Here is a 16,932-nt window from a genome sequence, read left to right as displayed (position 1 = left end):
GGGGCGGCCCCGCGCGCACAGCGGGCCCCGCGCGCACGGGCGGGCGCAGCGCGGAGCCGGCGCGGCCCCGATGCCGAGCGCCGCCGGTCGGCCCCGCCATGGGCGGCTGCGTGGGGCGGCAGCGCCGGGAGCGGCCCGCCGCCGGCGGCAACACCCGCAAGCGAGCAGGTGAGCGGGGGTCCTGCGGGCTGGGCACCCCCGCGATCGCGGGCGCTGGGGCGGGGGGAGGGTCCTGTGTCCCCCTGGGGGTGGTGCCGGGGGAACGTGGGCACCGGAGAGGTGCAGCTCGCCACGGAACAACTTCTCCCTCGCACAACCCCGGGAGCCGCTCTGTGCCCTCGGGGTTTCGGACGCCGGGGATCCCGGTTCGGTGCGCGGCCTCGGAAGCGGACGGGAACCGCGGCTCCCGTCCCGGCGCCCCGGAGGCTTTGCGGGGTCAGGGCTGGGGTGCGCAGCCCGCCCAGCCGAGCCCTGCCTGTTCCCGGTTCTCCCGGGAAGTGCTGTCCCGGGAGGACGGCAGGGTGGCGGCTGCCCCGGTCTGGGCTCGGCAGCGTCCCCCGCCCGGCACGGCGGGTCCTGCCTGCCCGCGGTCCGTGCTGTCCCGTACTCCCGGCTGCTGCCGGCGGGCGCCACCGCGGCCGCGCTGCCCCGGGGCTTCGGGAGCTGCTGTGCCGGTCTGGGAGCAGCGGCGGGGCCGGTGCAGCCCCGCGGCTCCCGGAGTTACCGGCAGCCGAACACCCGGCTGCCGTGAGGCGCTTCCCCGTGATGCCGTGCCGGAGGGTCCCGGAGGCCGCGGGGATGGGTACGGTGGACTTTCGGCGGAGAAGCCGTGGGCTGGTAGGATGAATCACGCCTTTCCTTTGCCGCCTCCCCGCCGGTGCCGTCGCAGCCGGTAATTACCGTGTTTATGGCAGAGCGGTAGTGGGCGGCGGAGAGGAGGGGCAGGAAGCGTGTGCCCGGGACGGGACGCCCCGGCCCTCGCCCGCAGCTGGGATGCGGGAGGGAGGGAAGGGCGTTTTCCGTGGGACGCTGCCCGCCGCTCCGGCAGCACGTGCAGGGTGCCGGGGCTGCTGGGCCGGGCTGTGCCCGTGCCGTGGGCAGCCGCCCCCGCTGCGTGGGGCTCCGGGTGTGCCAGCCTGCCCCGGGGATGCCGTGCTGGGATGTACTGGGGTGATGGCCCCCCCCAACCCGACACACTTTGTCCCCCAGCAGTGCCTTTTTGCGGGTATGGGTGAGGCCTGGGGTTCCTGGCTGGCTGTTCCCTCAGCTTGGTGGAATGTGGGGCCATTGCCTTGTAGCTCAGGCTGCTGTGATGGGGGATGGGGTGAGATCCCAACATCTGGATCTGTGTGATCCCCTCCCGTGCCAGGCAACAGCTGGCTGCAGAGCCTGTGTCTCCATCCCCACTTGCTCTCCTGGGATGGGTCATGGTCCCTTCCTGGTATACTGCTGTCAGTCACTGACATGCTTTCTTCCAGTATGTCCCTTCCTGGCAGAGCAGGGCTGTCCCTTGTGCCAGGTGCCCTGGCTGCTTCCTGCCTTTGCTTGCATGGTTCCACCAGCCCATGGGAGCTGCTCAGCAAGTGGTGGGGGTGAAGCAAGGCTACAGCTGCTCTTACCAGCAGTATGGGGACACTGCTCTGGGCCAGCAGGTCCCAGTACACAAGGACCTACCATCAGCAGGGATGGGGGCTCTGCCTGCCCACCTCTGCTGCCTCAGAGACTCTGCTAAGCATCCCACCTTCCTGGCCAGCTCCTGCTCTGGCTGGGGCTTGTTGTGACCTCCTGTGGAGGGGTCCTTCAAGGACTCCCGGAAGCAGGTGACAGCATTGTCCCTGGGGTGGCCAGCTTACCACAGCAGGAGCTGGGCATGCCCGCGGCACACAGCATCCCAGCCCTGCCTGACTCGGGAGTGGACCAGCCAGCACTGCTGGAAGCAGTGGTGTGTGCCTTCTGGCTGACATCTTCTCTGGGGCCTCCAGGACCTGTCATCTGAGGCTGCCTAAGGCTCCTGCAGGCAGGGAGCAGGCCCAGGGTAGGGAAGCCTTTGGGTCACATTCTTCTGCCCGGGGGTCCCTCACGAGGGCACTGCAGGGTGCTGAGCCACAGGCAGGGAGCTGCAGGCACAGGGCAGGAGGCAGCAGGCTGCCAGCCAGATCCTGTTGGCTCGAGTCCGGGCAGAGCGAGCGGATGGACCTGTCTGGTGGTGCTGCTGTGGAGAGTTGCACAAGGGGCTAGGAATAGAGCACCAGGAGGTGATTAGAAGGTGCAGGCCCAGCAGGGCGGTAGCAATAAATAGACTAGGCTTAAGCCCCTGCCTACCTGGGCAAGGCTGCTGGTTATGTCTGTACACACGAGGCAGCCACAGCCGGTCCCTGCCACAGCCGACCCCCACAGCTCCTTTCCTGGGCCAGCCTCTTCCCTTTGTTACAAGCAGAGCTGGGAGAATGGTGCTGACTGGCAGTGCTGGCCAGGAGTCCTGCCTGTGAGAACGTGTGCCCCAGCCTGGTGGCCATAGCCGTGTAGGGACATGATCCCAGACGTGTCCTTCAGGCTGGCTGTGGACACTTCTCCGCTGCCCTCCTGGGGCAGGTGTTGCCTCTGACCTTGCCGTGTCCTGTGGTGCTGCAAATCCCTCTGGCCCAGCACCGTGACTGCTGAATCGGCAGCACTGGCTGCAGTCGGCTGCCCTTGCTCCTCCAGGGGTGTGGGCAGGATGGATGCTGCCTGCCAGGGATGCTTGGTGCCCAGCCCTGGGGTAGCTGAGCACCTGTGCCCCTTGGGCACACCCTGAGGTGGGTGCTTGCTGGGAAGCAGATGCTGTGCTGGCTCCAGTGGTCTTGGTTCGGGTGAGGCAGGGTCGGTACAATCTAAAAGGTCATGTAGTGCTCTGTGTCACCGCACACTTGCTCAGGAGCAGCTGCCTGGGGACCTTGGCTCAGCCCACAGCTGCCGGTGGTGGCTGTCTCCAGTGGGCGTGTGGCATCACCTTGCCTGGCAGGTCGCTGTGTGGGCACAGGCATCTTCGTGCCCAGCTGGAGCCTCACTTTCCCCTCATCCTGTCCCCACAGGAGGGGCGCTGCCGGGCCAGCTCAGGGAGGGGGGTGACAGGAAGGAGCTGTTATCATTCATTGTCCCCAGCTCAGCTGGGAGTGACAACAACTCCTTCCTGTCCCACGTGTCCGGCCTGGCTGTGGGACTGATGGGATGGGGCTGTTCCCACAGGGCCACAGCCCAGCGTAGTGAGGGCATGATGCTCTGGGACTGGCACTGGGGTGCCTCAGACCCCTGGGCAATGCTGGCTGCTGAAGGTCTGTGGGGATGTGGCTAGGGGCTGTTTCATGGAGAGCCAGTTCAGTTCAGCTCGTTGCTGGGGCACCTGCAGTCTGGCAGCGATGCCCTCTGTCCCCCTGATGCCTGGGATGCTGTCTTGCCTGCAGCTGGTCCCTGTCATCCCAGGGTGGGCATAGGGGACAGTGAAGTCCTGACCCTGCTTTGCTGCAGCTCAGCCTTTGTAATCCCCTTCTCACTCCAACTCACCAGCTTATTTCCTGGCTAATTCCCCAAGCTATAAATACTGCTCTACCTCAAAGGGCCCCGAGGCCCTGTGGCCACCCTACGGGGCAGTGGCTGGTCCCACAAATAAGGAAGCAAGAGCCCTTGTCCCCTCTGGGGGCAAAGGGTGTCACTTGGGGGAGCAACTGCTGTGGGGCCAGTGGGATCTTGGGCCAGGCTTGCTTTAGCCCCGTTACCCCTGGCTACACTGGGGGCTGTTGTTCACTGGACAGGGTGATCCCTCAGACCCTTGCTGGGGTGCAGGAGGTTCCCAGGAAGAACCTGTGGTTATGGGGAGGTGAGGGATTCAGGACCTGAAGGAAAACCCTGTCCTTTGGCTGAATATCCCCCCTCTGCAGGGCGCAATGAGCCCCTGAAGAAGGAGTGTCCCAAGTGGAAGAGTGACTACCCCATGACAGACGGGCAGCTGCGCAGCAAGCGGGACGAGTTCTGGGACACGGCACCAGCCTTTGAAGGCCGCAAGGAGATCTGGGATGCCCTGAAGGCAGCTGCCTATGCTGTAGAAGCCAATGACCACAGCCTGGCCCAGGCCATCCTCGATGGAGCCAGCATCACCCTGCCCCATGGTGAGGGTCAGCACTGGGGGTTTGCGTGGGCTGTGTGCTGAGTGCCCTATATTGGGCGCTTGGGGGTCCCAGGCTGGAGTAGAAAGGGGCTCCCACCTGCCATCCAGAGCTCAGTCCAGCCAGGGGGAGTAAGGCAGGCTGTGCCACGCTGCTTGAGGTGGCCCTGTCCCCATTTGAGTGGTCCATGGGGATGCCCAGCCTTATCATCTTGTCGTGCTGTCCCTAGGGTCCCTGACGGAGTGCTATGATGAGCTGGGCAACCGGTACCAGCTGCCTGTCTACTGCCTTGCACCCCCCGTCAACCTGATCCTGGAGCGCAGCGAGGAGGAGGCGGTGGAGCCGGCGGAGCCCCCGCCCAATGCCCGGCGGGAGTTCACCCTCAAGGTGCGCCTCTCCACCGGCAAGGACCTGCGGCTCAGCGCCAGCATGAGTGACACCATCGGGCAGCTGAAGAAGCAGCTGCAGGCGCAGGAGGGCATTGACCTGGCCTGGCAGCGATGGTTCTTCTCAGGCAAGCTGCTCACTGACCGCACACGACTGCAGGAGACCAAGATCCAGAAGGATTTTGTTGTGCAAGTGATTGTCAACCAGCCCCTTCCACCCAGGAACTGAGCCACCCCCTACTGGTTGAGGGGAGAGGGCAGGGGGCTGAGGACAGTGGCACCTCTGGGCATTCCCTGTGTTCTGTTCTGGCCCATCTGGAGCTGCATCTGCTCCCCCCCTGAGGCTGCCACACAGGTGACCCCCCAGGAAAGTCTGCATGGGGCTGTGCCACCATGGTGGCTCCCCTTGGCTGGGGACACGGGCAGGCGCCGTGTTTGCTGAAGGAGTTTTGAGACCAAATGTCTCTGGGGCTGGGGCTCCTCTGCCAGGCAGTGCCGGCAGGGAGAGGCTGTGACCCACTGGGCTCTGGCTTCCCCCTGGCCAGGAGACTCGTGGGGTGCTGGGCTGGGTGGAGATGTCTCCCCTCTGTACATAGTCTGTATTTATCAATAAAGCCTTTTCATCCTTCCTCTGGCCTTGGGGACAGGCTGGAGGGGGCTGGCCCATAGCCACAGGAGGTCCCTGTGCCTGTTTTGTATCTGCTCCCATGTCAGAAGGGGCACAGGGTGGTCAAGGGTAGCCTGGACACCCTGGCTCTGCTCCCTAGTGCTACCCTGACCCTGTCCTGACAGCCCTGGCTGTTTGCTTGCCAGGACCCTTCCCCTGCGTTGTCCCATTGTCATCCCAGCTGCTTCTTAGTGTGGGGTCACCACCTCTGTTTCCTGGTGCCTCCCCTCTGGAGGTATAAGCTTGTGTCTGCCCTTGTGCTAGGTGGGACAGTCCATGGAGGGGAACAGTTCCAAGACTGCCTTCATGGCCGCCATGGCCTGCCCTGGTGAAAATAGTGTCTTTCTGCTGTGGGAGCTGTCGCACCATGGGACAAGGCACCCAAGGATGGCCCTGGGAAGTGCCCAGGAGGGTAACAGTGACGTGTAGCTGTCTGTCCCTCCCCCAGATTCTGTGCTGGTGGGTGGTGCCCAGAGCATTAACTGTCCCAGCACAAGGCAGTGTTGGCCTCATCTTATAAGGGGGGAGTTCTCAGGAGGGTTGAACAATGTTCCTGCTGCCGGGAATAGCTGCCGGCTCTGCCTGTTGGCCCCACGTGAGGCCAGTGTCCTGCTGCCAGGCTGCCATGTGCTGTGGGGGAGGCCAGGCAGCCTCGGGGACCCTGGCAGGGCTGCTCAGAGTGTTCCACACCTGAGGTCATCCTCTAAAGCAGCACAGAGGGGCCATGACTCCTGGCATCCCATGCTGCCTGCTGCTGGCTGAGAGACTCGAGAGGACCTATTGCCTCCCTTTGGGGTGGGCATGCCCCCCCAGGCCCCCACCCTGCCCAAGGTGCCAGGGAACAGCTGGCAGCATCTGGTTGGACAGAGATGGGGTCATGGGAGCCATGAGGGCACCTTGCTTGCCCCAGTGTGGGTGGCACAGGCATAGGTGCCGTGCCTATGGGATGACCCTGGATCATGTCCCTGTTCTGCTGAGCCTATCTTGACTGGCTGTCACAGGTTCTGCACACCGCAGCACCCCATAACAAGCACAGATGTCCTGGTCAACCCAGGGTGTGTGTGTGGGGGGGGTCTCTTTAAGAGGGTGTGGGGCTGGAGAGGTGAGTCAGGGCCACCAGAAAGCAGGAGGGTGAGCTCATGGAAAAGCTGCCCCAGTCATGTGGAGCAGCCACAGCTGTTGGTGCCCTTGGACTGTGGAACAGAGGGGCAGCAGCATAAAGCCCCACAGCCAGCAAAGCTGTCGGCAGCACCAGGAGCCAGGACTGGGAACTCCCTGCCTGTGGCAGCAAGAAGAAAAGGACACATCCTGCACAGGACTGCACTGCTGGCAGACATGGAGCTGGATGTGGAACGGGCCAAGGAGCTCATTGAGCAGAAGCTGGCAGAGGAGGAAGAGGAGGAGGTGAGTCCATAGGGCAGGGGAACCTTCCTGGGCTGTAGTAGGAGCCGCCATTGTACTCTGTCCATCCTTAGGGACTGAGATGTGAGGAGGCTGGCACCGACCTTGCCATCCTGGGGGATTGATGAAGGTGTCCAAGGGCTCTCAGGGGGACCAAGTTCCTCATCCAGCAGCTCTGGCCCATGGGGGCCAGCAGCCAGCAGGTGCCCAGCTTATCAAGCAGGGTGTGCAGGCAAGCGCAGGCCCAAGGGCTGCCAAGCACCCCACAGACCTCAGCGGCGAGTGGAGCCATGGCCAGAGCCACCTTCCCCGGCAGGCTGAGCATGGGGGCAGTGGGGCTGCTCTGTGCCCAGACAAGACCGTGCAGCACCCGCTGTGCCTGTGCAGAAACTCAAAAGGGATGGTGCACGGGAGCCGCCGGCTGTGGAGCGGATGAACACACCTGAGCTGGAGGAGGAGAAGCGCTGTGGCCCCAGGAACTGGGGCCTGGAGGCCATCAAGGTGAGTTGGGTTGGGGTGCAGGGTGGCCAGGGCTGGCTGGTCACAGATAAGTCAAGCAGGGCACTGTGTGTGCTCACCAGGGCCAGGAGAAGGTGCGGAGGAGCTCAGTGGATCTGAGGCGGGAGATCATCGACGTGGGGAGCATCCAGCGGCTCATCGAGCTCCGCAAGCAGCGCCGGCAGCGCCGGGCAGAGCGGGCGGCCACCCCTGAGCCTACTGCACCACCTGAGCCCCTGGAGATTGTACGTCAGGGGTCCCAAGATGTGGGAGGGGGCTGCTGGGATAGGGGCTGGACCACCCCCAGGCCAGCCCCCGGGTCACCCTGCCACTCAGAGACCTCCCTGGGGAAGTGGGGCAGGAGGCCCCCATGTTGTCTCCTCTCCTGCACCCCTTACTGCCCCAGCCCTGAGCCTGTGCCATTGCCAGGAGGGTCCTGTGGAGCCAGAGGCCTTCCTGCGAGCCGCTGTCCAGGGCAAGATGCATGTCATCGAGAAGTTTCTGGCAGACGGTGGCTCTCCTGACACGTGTGATGAGGTAGCATCCCTGGCAGCCACTGGTTGTCCCCCCTGCCTATTGCATGCCACCAAGTCCTGCAGCCATGCCCCACCATGCCTGTGGGTGAGGGCTGGGACCCTTGGGACAGGGCTGGAGGTACAACCAGACTGGGCAAGGAAGGATGCATCCATCCTCCAATGTGCCACCCTGTCTGCCAGTTCCACCGCACAGCCCTGCACCGCTCCTCGCTGGAGGGACACATGGAAATCCTGCAGAAGCTCCTGGACAGTGGGGCCACTGTTGACTTCAGGGACCGGGTGAGGCTGGATTCTGCTTCCAGCTGCATGCTGGTCTGGGCATCTGGGTGTGTTGCAGCCAGAACTACGGCAGCACTGGGGACCCTGCAGTCCCCAGTGCTGTCCCCATAATGGAGGTGGCTGCAGGCAGGGCTTTGCCAGTTCAGCTCCAGCACGGGGACCTGCTGGGGCAGAGGACAGGCACAGGGCAGGGGTGTCCCCCACCATGACACCACACTGTATGTCCAGCTGGACTGCACTGCTGTGCACTGGGCCTGCCGGGGTGGGCACCTGGATGCTGTCAAACTGCTGCAGGACCGCGGGGCAGACCTCAATGTGAAGGACAAGGTGAGCAGGGCAGAGCAGGTCACAGGGTTGTGCCAGGGGCATACCCTGTAGTACCAGAGCTGACCCTCTGTTGGGTTAGCAGGTGTGGGTGCTGATCCCCCCTGATGTCCATCTCATCCCCCCTCAAGCTGCTCAGCACACCTCTTCACGTGGCCACCCGAACTGGACACCTAGACATTGTGGAGCATCTCATCCACTGCGGGGTGGATATCAATGCCCCAGACAGGGTGAGTGCTTCAGCCATGCAGGCATCAGTGGGGGCAACACTGATGCCCCTCCCTTTGTTGACCCTTTCAAGGGCTTCCAGCACCCACGGTAGGGCATATCTGGACACACACATCCCTGCCCCAGTGTGGTTGTAGCCACAGCCAGGTCTGGGATAGGAACGGTCCCTCTTGTGTGGAGATTGGTGTGCTGAGGACTGAGGAGCAGTGCTGGGGACGGGCACTTGTCCCTGGACCACAATCTCCAGTGAAGCTGTGTCTCTCACAGGAAGGTGACACAGCGCTGCATGATGCCACACGGCTCAGTCGCTACAAGATCATCAAAACGCTGATCCTCTATGGGGCTGACATGATGGCCAAGAATGAGGTCAGCGTGTGGGGCCAGCACTGAGGCCATTTGCTGCTCCACCATGTTGCAGCAGCCTGTGCCCAGCCTCTCTCTGCCCACTCTTGCAGGCTGGCAAGACCCCGACAGACCTGGTGCAGCAGTGGCAGGTGGACACACGCCAGGCGCTGGAGACCAAGGAGCAGCCGCAGGGGGAGATGGAGGTCCCTGCATGATGGCAGCGGGCAGGGACCAGGGGCTGGGCTCAGCTCCAAGGAGCAGGATCCAGACAAGGCTTGTCTGTGTCAATAAAAGTCAGCAAAGAGCAGCATTTGGCTTCAGGTGGCTCTGAGGTTGGGCAGCCTGCACCAGCGTTGATGAGCCTGGGGAAGTTGGGTTTTCCTGGGAGCAGGGTTATCTGGCAGCATGGTGAGCCCTGCTTCCTATCACTAGGACTCAAGTACTGGTGACACCAAGTGGTTCAAGGGCAGGACTCCTTGCTGCAGGACACCCTGATTGCTCACAGTCCTACAAAGTCCTACCTGGGCAAGCTCAGGGAGGAAAAATACATGGAGGATAGCTCAACCTGAGTCCATGTTGTGCTGGAGGCTGGGGCTGTGCCAGAGAGCAGCAGCTGTATCCGTGCTGGACAGTCATTCTGTGGGGCTGGATGGCTTCTTGTCCTTCTGCCTTTCCTGCTGCGGCCATCCCCAGGGGACACGTGGTCCCTTTGCACACATACTGAGTGCAGTGCTCACTGCTCCCTGTATGGAAATGCTCACACTCACCCCTTTACAGGAGACCTTACACTGACAGCTGGATCAGGCAATCCCTGACCAAAGCCCTGGGACTGCTTGCAATGCCTGGTCCCTCCCTGGCCTTGCAGCCCAGCCCTGGACGAGGCTGCCAGGGTTGGCAAGCCGAAGGGAAAGTCATGGCCGTGGTCACCTGGAGGGGTGCTGAGCTCCTTGCAGCCATCTCCTGAGGGGGGAAGAACATCCCGAGCTCGTCTGGTACCACCCCCCATGCCATCTGCCCAGCAGGGCTGCGGGTCCCTCACGTGCCCCGTCAAACATTAACAGCCCCTCGGCGAGGCAAGCAGCGCACCAGGCAGCACCAGCCGCCATGGCATTCATCACCCGCCTCGCCTCGTCCCTCCGCTCCGCCCTGGCACCTCTGCACCGGGCAGCCCCCAGGCAGTGCCGGGGGCTCAGCACCCCGCAGGGATCAGAGCCCTCACTCAATCTTGGGGGCATCTTCCCCCCCCTCGCCACCCCTTTCTCAGCCACACAGGAGGTGGACTATGCCCAGCTGGAGGGGAACCTGCGCCGCTACGCCAGCATCCCTTTCCGAGGTAAGCGCTGCCCACTGTGCTTCTCCCTGCACGCTCCCAGCTCCCTGCCTGCCAGAGGGGCTGTGTGGCAGCGTGCAGGCTGCCTGCCAGCTTCCCAAGGCTGCTCAGCCTCTAGCTGGACTTTGCTCCGTGGCTGGCAACACCTCGGGTCACCCACCTGGGGCCTCTGCAGGCACACCAGTGTGTCCTTGCACACCCCCACCACAGGCCAGCACGTGCTTGCACACACACTCTACACATCTGCAGGCTTGCACACCTGCTCCATGTGGGTTTTAGATTCAGTCAAAGAAAGAAATTGAAAGTTTCTAGCCAGGCAAAAGCCTGGGAAAGAGCTAGAAAAGAATGTAAATAATTCTTTATCTCTCTTGTTCTCACACTGTTTATAGTTAAGTTCTATCACTGTGTGTCAGGCACTCTGAACCAATGTTGTAGATTGTTTTCACTTTAGGACCAATGGATTTAACCTTTGCGAAGCTCTGTATAAAAAAGCAGTGTTATTTTGAATAAATCGGAGTTTTACTCTCATAGCCTTCTAAATCAGAGTCTTCTCATTCCCATCCTGCCTCGACAGCGACATCTCCAAACATAGCTGCAAGCTTGAACATATGCCATGCACTCCCATGCACACTCTCTGAAATTCCTGGGATATGTATCTGTCGATTGCCAAGGATGGATAGATTGGAGAGGAGCTGCAGAAGAGGCTGCAGCCTCACAAGGATGATCCCCAGAAGACATAGGCAGGAGAGGGCACACTCTGGGCTCTGGAGCCTGGGTGCCAGCAGCAAAGAGGGGAGTGAGGGTAATATGGATACCTGACAGTCCTGGCACCTTCTCCTGTACCTGAGCCCTGCCCTCCCCACATTTGTGTTCCAGGGCTGGTGGCGCTGGGCTCCAACGGGGAGTATCCATACCTGGCCTCCTGTGAGAAGGTGGAGGTGGTGAGCTGCGTGCGCCGCGCTCTGCCCAGGGACCGCTTGCTGCTGGCTGGCTCGGGCTGCGAATGTGAGTGCCTGTGTGGGCAGTGTGGGGGCAGTGCAGGGGCCATGTGTCCCCCCTGGAGCACACCTCACCCCTTTGCCTCCTCCCCAGCCACCCAGGCCACCATCGAGCTGACAGTCAGCATGGCAGAGGCAGGGGCTGACGTGGCACTGGTTGTGACACCCTGCTATTACCGGGGGGCCATGACCACTGCTGCCCTGATCCATCATTACACAGAGGTGAGCCATGTCCAGGTGCCTGCCAGCAACCCCAGCTGGGGGAGCACGTTTCCCACGTCCAATGTGTCCCCAACCCGCCTCAGCTGCTGAAATCTGCCTGGCTGCCTGCAGGTTGGCGATGCATCCCCCATCCCTGTGGTGCTGTACAGTGTCCCTGCCAACACCGGCCTGGACCTGCCCATGGAGGCTGTCATCACCTTGGCTCAGCACCCGAACATCATTGGGATCAAGGACAGTGGTGGGGATGTGAGTGGGGCAGGACTTTCCCAGGGCTGCTTACCACCAAACCTGGACCTAAGCTGGGAAGGGGGAACTGGGACTTGCAGCCTTTCCCTGGACCCCAGGGCTGCCAGCAGGCACCCTGCAGCAAGGGGGACTGGGTGATGCCTGCCCCAGGGCACGGCATGTCTCTCTCCAGATCACCCGCATGGGGCTGATGGTGCACAAGACAAGGCAGGAGGATTTCCAGGTGCTGGCAGGATCAGCTGGCTTCCTGCTGGCGAGCTATGCTGTGGGTAAGTGCAGCTGCCCATCCTTGGCTGGGGGCACTGCCTGGGCACACTGGCAGGGGGAAGCAGGTGAGAGACTGGGCGGTGCTGGTTAGGCACAGCATGCTGAGCTGGCTGCCAGTGTGTCCTGGTGTCTCTAGGTGCCTCTGGAGGTGTGTGTGCTCTCGCCAATGTTCTGGGTGACCCACTGTGTCAGCTGGACCACCTGTGCCGCACGGGCCAGTGGCAGGAGGCCCGTGAGCTGCAGCATCGCCTCATTGAGCCCAACGCAGCGGTGAGCAGGCAGAACCCCTGGCATGCTGAGGGGAGGAGGTGCCAGCCATGACAGAGGCAAAGAATGGAAGTCCCTTGGGCTGAAGGGAGTGGAGGGGTGGTTCAAGGGGACAGGATGGCACAGCACCTTGGCCAGCAAGCCAAGACAGGCTGGAGGTGAGAAGGTGGGAAGTGCCTGCCCTGTCACGTTAAGGAACAGCTTGTCCACTGGCACCGGACACTGCATGACCCTCTGTGAGAGCCTTGCTGGCTATTTATAGGCAGCAGTGTGTGTGGAAGAGGAGCTGGTGAACAGCTTCCTGGGACCCTGATCCCACTATGGAGTGGCTTGTCCCTGCTGCAGAGCCCAGCGTGCCACAGAGCTCCTGTGTAGAGCTCTCTGCGGGTGTGCTCTGCACCCCTACCCCACAGTGGGCACCTCATGGGGTGCTGCAGCCACCTCACACCCTGTCAGCCTTGCAGCCCCACCAGGGGAAGAGAGGAGTGATGGCAAGCAAAGGAGCAAGGGCTGCACAGCAGAGCCCAGAGAACATGCTGGCCCATGGGAACCAGAAAGCCTCCATGCCCTCCCTCCCACAGGTCACCCGCCGGTTTGGGATCCCGGGGCTGAAGAAGGCCATGGAGTGGTTTGGCTACTATGGAGGTCCCTGCCGTGCACCCCTGGCCCCTCTGAGCCCTGCCCAGGTTGAAGAATTACGGAGCACCTTCAGTGCCAATGGCTGGTTGTGAGGTGTCTCCATCTGCCCCTTCCCACGCTGGGAAGGTACAGGAGTCAGGGACCCCGGGAACTGGGGGCATTCTGGGGATGCTGGGAGGTGGCCAGGAGAGGCCAGCCATGTTCCTCTTTCCTGTTGGACAGGGCTGCACTGGGCAGACTGGGTAGAGGAGGGCGATCCCAGGCCAGCCTGCATCCCTGCCAGCCCCCAAGGACCTGTCTTCACCTGGAAGGGGTGGATCCTTGTGCCATGAATAAACCTGCAGTCTCCTCTTTGTGTCTGCAGTCCTGCCTATGCAAGGCCCTCACGCCATCCCTGCTCCCAGCAAAAAAGACATGGCACGGGTGTTTGGCAACATGGTTTACTCAGCTGAGGCCCGTGCAGGTGGCAGCACAAGCCAGGGTCACAGCAAGGCACGGGACCCGGTGCGGGCAGAGACTGGCAGGGAAGGCACGGCCCCTGCAGCCCTGCACTGGGCAGTGAGGGCTGCCAGGATCTCCGTGCCACAGCCAGCCAGACCGCACTGGGGGTGAAGGTGAGCATGCAGTGGGGAGATGAAGGACGCTTGTGGGGGGCAAAATGGGGAACTGTGTGCCCCCTGCCTGCCCCTTCGCCATACCTCTATCCCCGCTCTGCCCAGGCCTCCTGCTCCAGCCCTGGCACCCCATGCAGCCCTGCTCATGTCCCACATTCCAGGCTCCAGGTGACCCTTCTCCTTGCTCACCATTGCTACCATCCTCCACCAGCGTGCAGCAGACATGGTGGGGATGCTGCTGATGATGTCTCCAAGGCAGTGGGTGGATGGGTGGATTGGCACAGGGATGAGGGGAACACAGCCCATTGGCTGCCCCTGAGAGCAGGCTGGGTTCTTCGGGGACACAATGTCACCATGCCCTGGGCATGCAGAGGGATGGCCAGTCACCCAGAGCTGAGGGTGCAGGCCACAGCATGCCTGGGGTGCCCCCCTGCCACCAGGACCAGGGCAACAAAGTGAGCCAGGAGCTGCCGCTCTGGGGGCACGTGGTTCAGTCAGCAGCTTCCACCAAGGCACCCTGGCAGTGGGGTCAGGGACCAGCCTCTACCCCCTGCTCCATCCTCTGTAGCTGGCTAGCAGCTGTAGTGGTCCACAGTCTTCCTGGGGGGAAGAGGGCCCAAGCCCCTGTCACCCTGTCCTTCTGCTGCTCCAGCAGGTGCCAGGGCTACAGCCAGAAAGAGAAGGCACCACGGCTGCCCCAGGGCACTTGGGTGGAGAGCAGAGGGTCCCATCCCCTCCAGCGGCAGGGGTTTGGCAGGACGCTTGGAGGGGACGAAGGGCAGGGAGGCACCCAGCAGTGCCACATCCCTTCTCCAGGGCCAGCCAGTGCCCAGGTAGGGGGGTCCTTGCTCTGGTGGGAGGGGATGCGGGCACCATCACGCTGTCAGGCTGTGGGCAGACTTGGAGGCGCCCTGGGCCCTCTGGATGATGGCCGTGCACTTCTCCCGCCGCAGCAGCTTGTTGTTCTCAAAGAAGCCCTCATTGCGGGGCACACCGTGCGAGCCGTCAGGGAAGGTCAGGAGACCTGGAGAGGGGAGGGAAGGGCTGGGAGTGAAGAGGCAGGGAGCCGCACCCAGCAGGGATGGGGCAGGGAAGGAGGGATGAAGTGGGAGGTGCTGGAAGGGGCTGTGCTGGGCAGGGGCCCTGCGGACACCAGCACTCACCGAAGCCGTACACGCGCCCGCCTTTGAACTCGCCCTCAAAGGTCATGTTGTCACAGCGGGTGAAGACCCCAACGCCACTGAACTTGCCCTGCACAAACTCCCCCTCGTACCTGTGTGGAAGGATCTCCTGAGGTGGCAGCTCCCCACAGCAAGTGGGAATGCCTGGGGAATATGCAGTATGCAGTGCCCACCTGGAGCCATCGGAGAAGGTGAGCACGCCGCAGCCGTGGAAGAGCCCGTTCTCAAAGTGCCCCACGTAAGCAGTGCCATCAGCAAACGTCAGCTGCCCGATGCCGTGCCTGCGACCTAGGCGAGAGCAGAAATGGGCAGCACTGGGCAGAGGCGGGACCTGCCCCAGTGTGGAACTGGGCAGAGATGTGGGGTTTGCTCGTCCCCCAGCACTGGTGGCATTGTTCCCTCCTGCCACATCTCACCTTCTTTCCACTCGCCGCGGTACTCCTCTCCGTTGGAGTAGGTGAAGGAGCCTTTGGTGAGGGTCATGGCAACAGCCTCCGGCACAGCAGGACAAGAGCTGGCAGGGAGAGGCACAGAGAGCTGCTGGGCGGGGAGAGCAGCTTAGCTTGCCCACAGCCCTTGCATCCTCTCAGCTTGCAGAGAGGCACCTGTCTGCCCTGGGGACAGCTCTGCGAGGGCACAGCACAGATGAGGAGGTGAGCCCAGGAGCACAGCTGCCCTGCCCAGGCTCTGAAACCCCAGCCGCCAGGTTCGGGTTGCTGCCCGCCCCACTGCAGGGCTCAGGGAGATGTGAGCCCACGGGGGTCACAGCCCTGTGAAATGTGAGTGAGTGGCAGGAAGAGGAGTGTGGCAGGAACTGGCTGCCTCTGTCATGGCAGTCCAGCAGAACCCCAGAGGTCCTGCACTGTGCAGGCTCAGACCGGGGGCCACTCTCAGCTTTGCTGGGGCAGTTCCAGGCAAAAACAAGCATTTTGGAGAGGAGACAGATTTGCTGGATTGTGTTTAGTGGCAGTACCTCAGGAGAGGGAACAGAGAGCTTGTGAGGCTTCCAGATCCAGCCTCAAGAATGGGCAGACCCGGTTGACCCCCAGGGATGAGAGGACACTCCTCCCGAGAGGGACAGCAGAGATAGGATCCTGGGGCTTCAGGGCTTTGCCCAGCTACCCAGGGTTTGCAAACCTGCCTGCCAACAGCAAGCAGACCCTGAAGCCCTGCACACCCCACAGAGCCCTGCTACGCAGCACAGATCTCCCCAGCACACGGGAAAGCACCAGAATAGAGACAGCCCCGCAGGTGGGCTGGGCGCTGCCTCTCCAGCAGCTGCCGGTGCCGCTCAGGCAGTGCCAGCGATGGGAAGCGGCTCCCAGCATCTAAGCGGGGTCTGTCTGCCCACAGCCGGCTGCGCATCACCCAAGAGGTGGGCACGGAACCACACGAACCAGCAAGGACGCGGCACTCAGGAGCAAAACGGGAACTTGCAAGGGCTTTGTGTCCAGAGAAATGGCCCCAGCCAAGGCGAACAGCGCCGGAACAGTGCTCTCTGCTGATGGGAGGGACCGGGAGCGCACCGCCGGCTCCCACCCCGCAGCCTGCCCAGCCATGCCAGGCGGAGGAGAGGGTGCAGCCGCGGGCTGTGAACTCGGCCAGCACGGCCTGTGACACTTCACCCGGAGGACAGCGCCCCACGAGCACCCCAGCCTGCTCAGAAGCCGGGCACGGCCGCGCTGGGCTCCCCGAGCCTGCCCGCCCCGCGCAGGGACAGGCAGCGCCCAGCACGGCCCGAACAGCGCAGCGGCCGAGGGGTGCGCGCCTCGTTGCACCGCACATCCCCGGGCAAAGGCACGGACATCCCGCCCGTGCCACGCACCCACGGGGGATGCGCACACCCCACCTGGGGAGTGTGTCCGGGGGCGTGACCGCGCCCAGGGGTGATGCACCCACACCCCGATGTCCCAACATCCCGTCGTGTCTCTGTTCCCGCGAGTGATCATCCGCACCCCGCCGTGTCCGTGCACCCACGGCTGATGCACCCGCACCCCGGGTGTTCATGCACCCACGGCTGATGCACGCACGCCTCACCACTGGGACACGCGTGGCGCTGCTCACGGGCCCGGTGCGTGCCCAGGAGCGGGGCGGGCGGGGCGGGCGGCGCAGGGACTCGCGGCCCGCGCTCACCTGGCTCCGCGCTGTCCGCCTACACCGCTCCCCACCGCGTCCCGCCGAGGGGCGGTGGCCGCCACCACCCCTGCCAGCACCCCGCCCCGCCGGGCGGTGCCACGCCGCCAGCGTCCATCCCCACTCGCTGTTGGCTGTTTCCATGACAACCGCTAGCAACGCGACTCTTCATTGGCCAGCTGCGCAGCACGCCCTCGCCGGCCGCCATCTTTGTGTGGGGCAAGGAGCTCGC

General features: G+C 63.1%; 4 protein-coding genes across 6 annotated transcripts; 3 read left to right on the top strand and 1 right to left on the bottom strand.

Moving 5' to 3' along the window:
- Positions 1–6: 6 nt before the first annotated feature.
- Positions 7–5,197, top strand: UBTD1 (ubiquitin domain containing 1). The gene is made up of 3 exons (XM_002194634.5): positions 7–168; positions 3,915–4,142; positions 4,369–5,197. The coding sequence occupies exons 1-3, from the start codon at positions 99–101 to the stop codon at positions 4,752–4,754; spliced, it is 684 nt and encodes a 227-aa protein (XP_002194670.2). The 5' UTR covers positions 7–98; the 3' UTR covers positions 4,755–5,197.
- A 1,315-nt stretch (positions 5,198–6,512) lies between these two features.
- ANKRD2 (ankyrin repeat domain 2) lies at positions 6,513–9,110 on the top strand. Its single transcript, XM_030276229.4, has 9 exons — positions 6,513–6,596; positions 6,981–7,094; positions 7,175–7,336; positions 7,521–7,628; positions 7,808–7,906; positions 8,135–8,233; positions 8,362–8,460; positions 8,726–8,824; positions 8,914–9,110. The coding sequence occupies exons 1-9, from the start codon at positions 6,528–6,530 to the stop codon at positions 9,016–9,018; spliced, it is 954 nt and encodes a 317-aa protein (XP_030132089.4). The 5' UTR covers positions 6,513–6,527; the 3' UTR covers positions 9,019–9,110.
- Positions 9,111–9,248: 138 nt separating this feature from the next.
- Positions 9,249–13,125, top strand: HOGA1 (4-hydroxy-2-oxoglutarate aldolase 1). Of its 2 annotated transcripts, XM_030276230.4 has the most exons (8): positions 9,249–10,136; positions 11,010–11,138; positions 11,226–11,353; positions 11,465–11,599; positions 11,772–11,868; positions 12,003–12,136; positions 12,715–12,898; positions 12,995–13,125. In XM_030276230.4, the coding sequence occupies exons 1-7, from the start codon at positions 9,908–9,910 to the stop codon at positions 12,862–12,864; spliced, it is 1,002 nt and encodes a 333-aa protein (XP_030132090.4). In that variant the 5' UTR covers positions 9,249–9,907; the 3' UTR covers positions 12,865–12,898; positions 12,995–13,125. The 2 variants fall into 2 exon arrangements, with proteins under 2 accessions (XP_030132090.4, XP_072787279.1); XM_072931178.1 differs by lacking the exon at positions 12,715–12,898.
- Positions 13,126–13,198: 73 nt separating this feature from the next.
- On the bottom strand, positions 13,199–16,829 carry MORN4 (MORN repeat containing 4). 2 transcript variants are annotated; one of them, XM_030276239.4, is made up of 5 exons: positions 16,701–16,829; positions 14,984–15,081; positions 14,741–14,855; positions 14,550–14,659; positions 13,199–14,410 (listed from the first exon to the last, which is right to left on the bottom strand). In XM_030276239.4, exons 2-5 carry the CDS (start codon positions 15,048–15,050, stop codon positions 14,262–14,264), a joined length of 441 nt encoding a protein of 146 aa, XP_030132099.3. In that variant the 5' UTR covers positions 15,051–15,081; positions 16,701–16,829; the 3' UTR covers positions 13,199–14,261. The 2 variants fall into 2 exon arrangements, with proteins under 2 accessions (XP_030132099.3, XP_072787281.1); XM_072931180.1 differs by lacking the exon at positions 16,701–16,829 and adding an exon at positions 16,605–16,626.
- Between the last annotated feature and the right edge of the window lie 103 nt (positions 16,830–16,932).

This window comes from Taeniopygia guttata, chromosome 6 (genome assembly GCF_048771995.1).
Source record: "Taeniopygia guttata chromosome 6, bTaeGut7.mat, whole genome shotgun sequence".
NCBI lineage: Eukaryota > Metazoa > Chordata > Aves > Passeriformes > Estrildidae > Taeniopygia > Taeniopygia guttata.
The sequence above is the reverse complement of the archived record's forward strand: the minus strand, read 5'-3'. Positions and strand labels throughout refer to the sequence as shown.

Coding starts and splice junctions, on each gene's coding strand:
- UBTD1 (XM_002194634.5), top strand. CDS start 99: ATGGGCGGCTGCGTGGGGCGGCAGCGCCGGGAGCGGCCCGCCGCCGGC. Junction 169..3,914: donor CAACACCCGCAAGCGAGCAG/GTGAGCGGGGGT, acceptor CCCCCTCTGCAG/GGCGCAATGAGCCCCTGAAG. Junction 4,143..4,368: donor CAGCATCACCCTGCCCCATG/GTGAGGGTCAGC, acceptor TGCTGTCCCTAG/GGTCCCTGACGGAGTGCTAT.
- ANKRD2 (XM_030276229.4), top strand. CDS start 6,528: ATGGAGCTGGATGTGGAACGGGCCAAGGAGCTCATTGAGCAGAAGCTG. Junction 6,597..6,980: donor CAGAGGAGGAAGAGGAGGAG/GTGAGTCCATAG, acceptor GTGCCTGTGCAG/AAACTCAAAAGGGATGGTGC. Junction 8,234..8,361: donor ACCTCAATGTGAAGGACAAG/GTGAGCAGGGCA, acceptor TCCCCCCTCAAG/CTGCTCAGCACACCTCTTCA.
- HOGA1 (XM_030276230.4), top strand. CDS start 9,908: ATGGCATTCATCACCCGCCTCGCCTCGTCCCTCCGCTCCGCCCTGGCA. Junction 11,139..11,225: donor GGCTGGCTCGGGCTGCGAAT/GTGAGTGCCTGT, acceptor CCTCCTCCCCAG/CCACCCAGGCCACCATCGAG. Junction 11,869..12,002: donor GCTGGCGAGCTATGCTGTGG/GTAAGTGCAGCT, acceptor TGGTGTCTCTAG/GTGCCTCTGGAGGTGTGTGT.
- MORN4 (XM_030276239.4), bottom strand. CDS start 15,050: ATGACCCTCACCAAAGGCTCCTTCACCTACTCCAACGGAGAGGAGTAC. Junction 14,660..14,740: donor ACCTTCTCCGATGGCTCCAG/GTGGGCACTGCA, acceptor CCTTCCACACAG/GTACGAGGGGGAGTTTGTGC. Junction 14,411..14,549: donor CGGGCGCGTGTACGGCTTCG/GTGAGTGCTGGT, acceptor TCCCCTCTCCAG/GTCTCCTGACCTTCCCTGAC.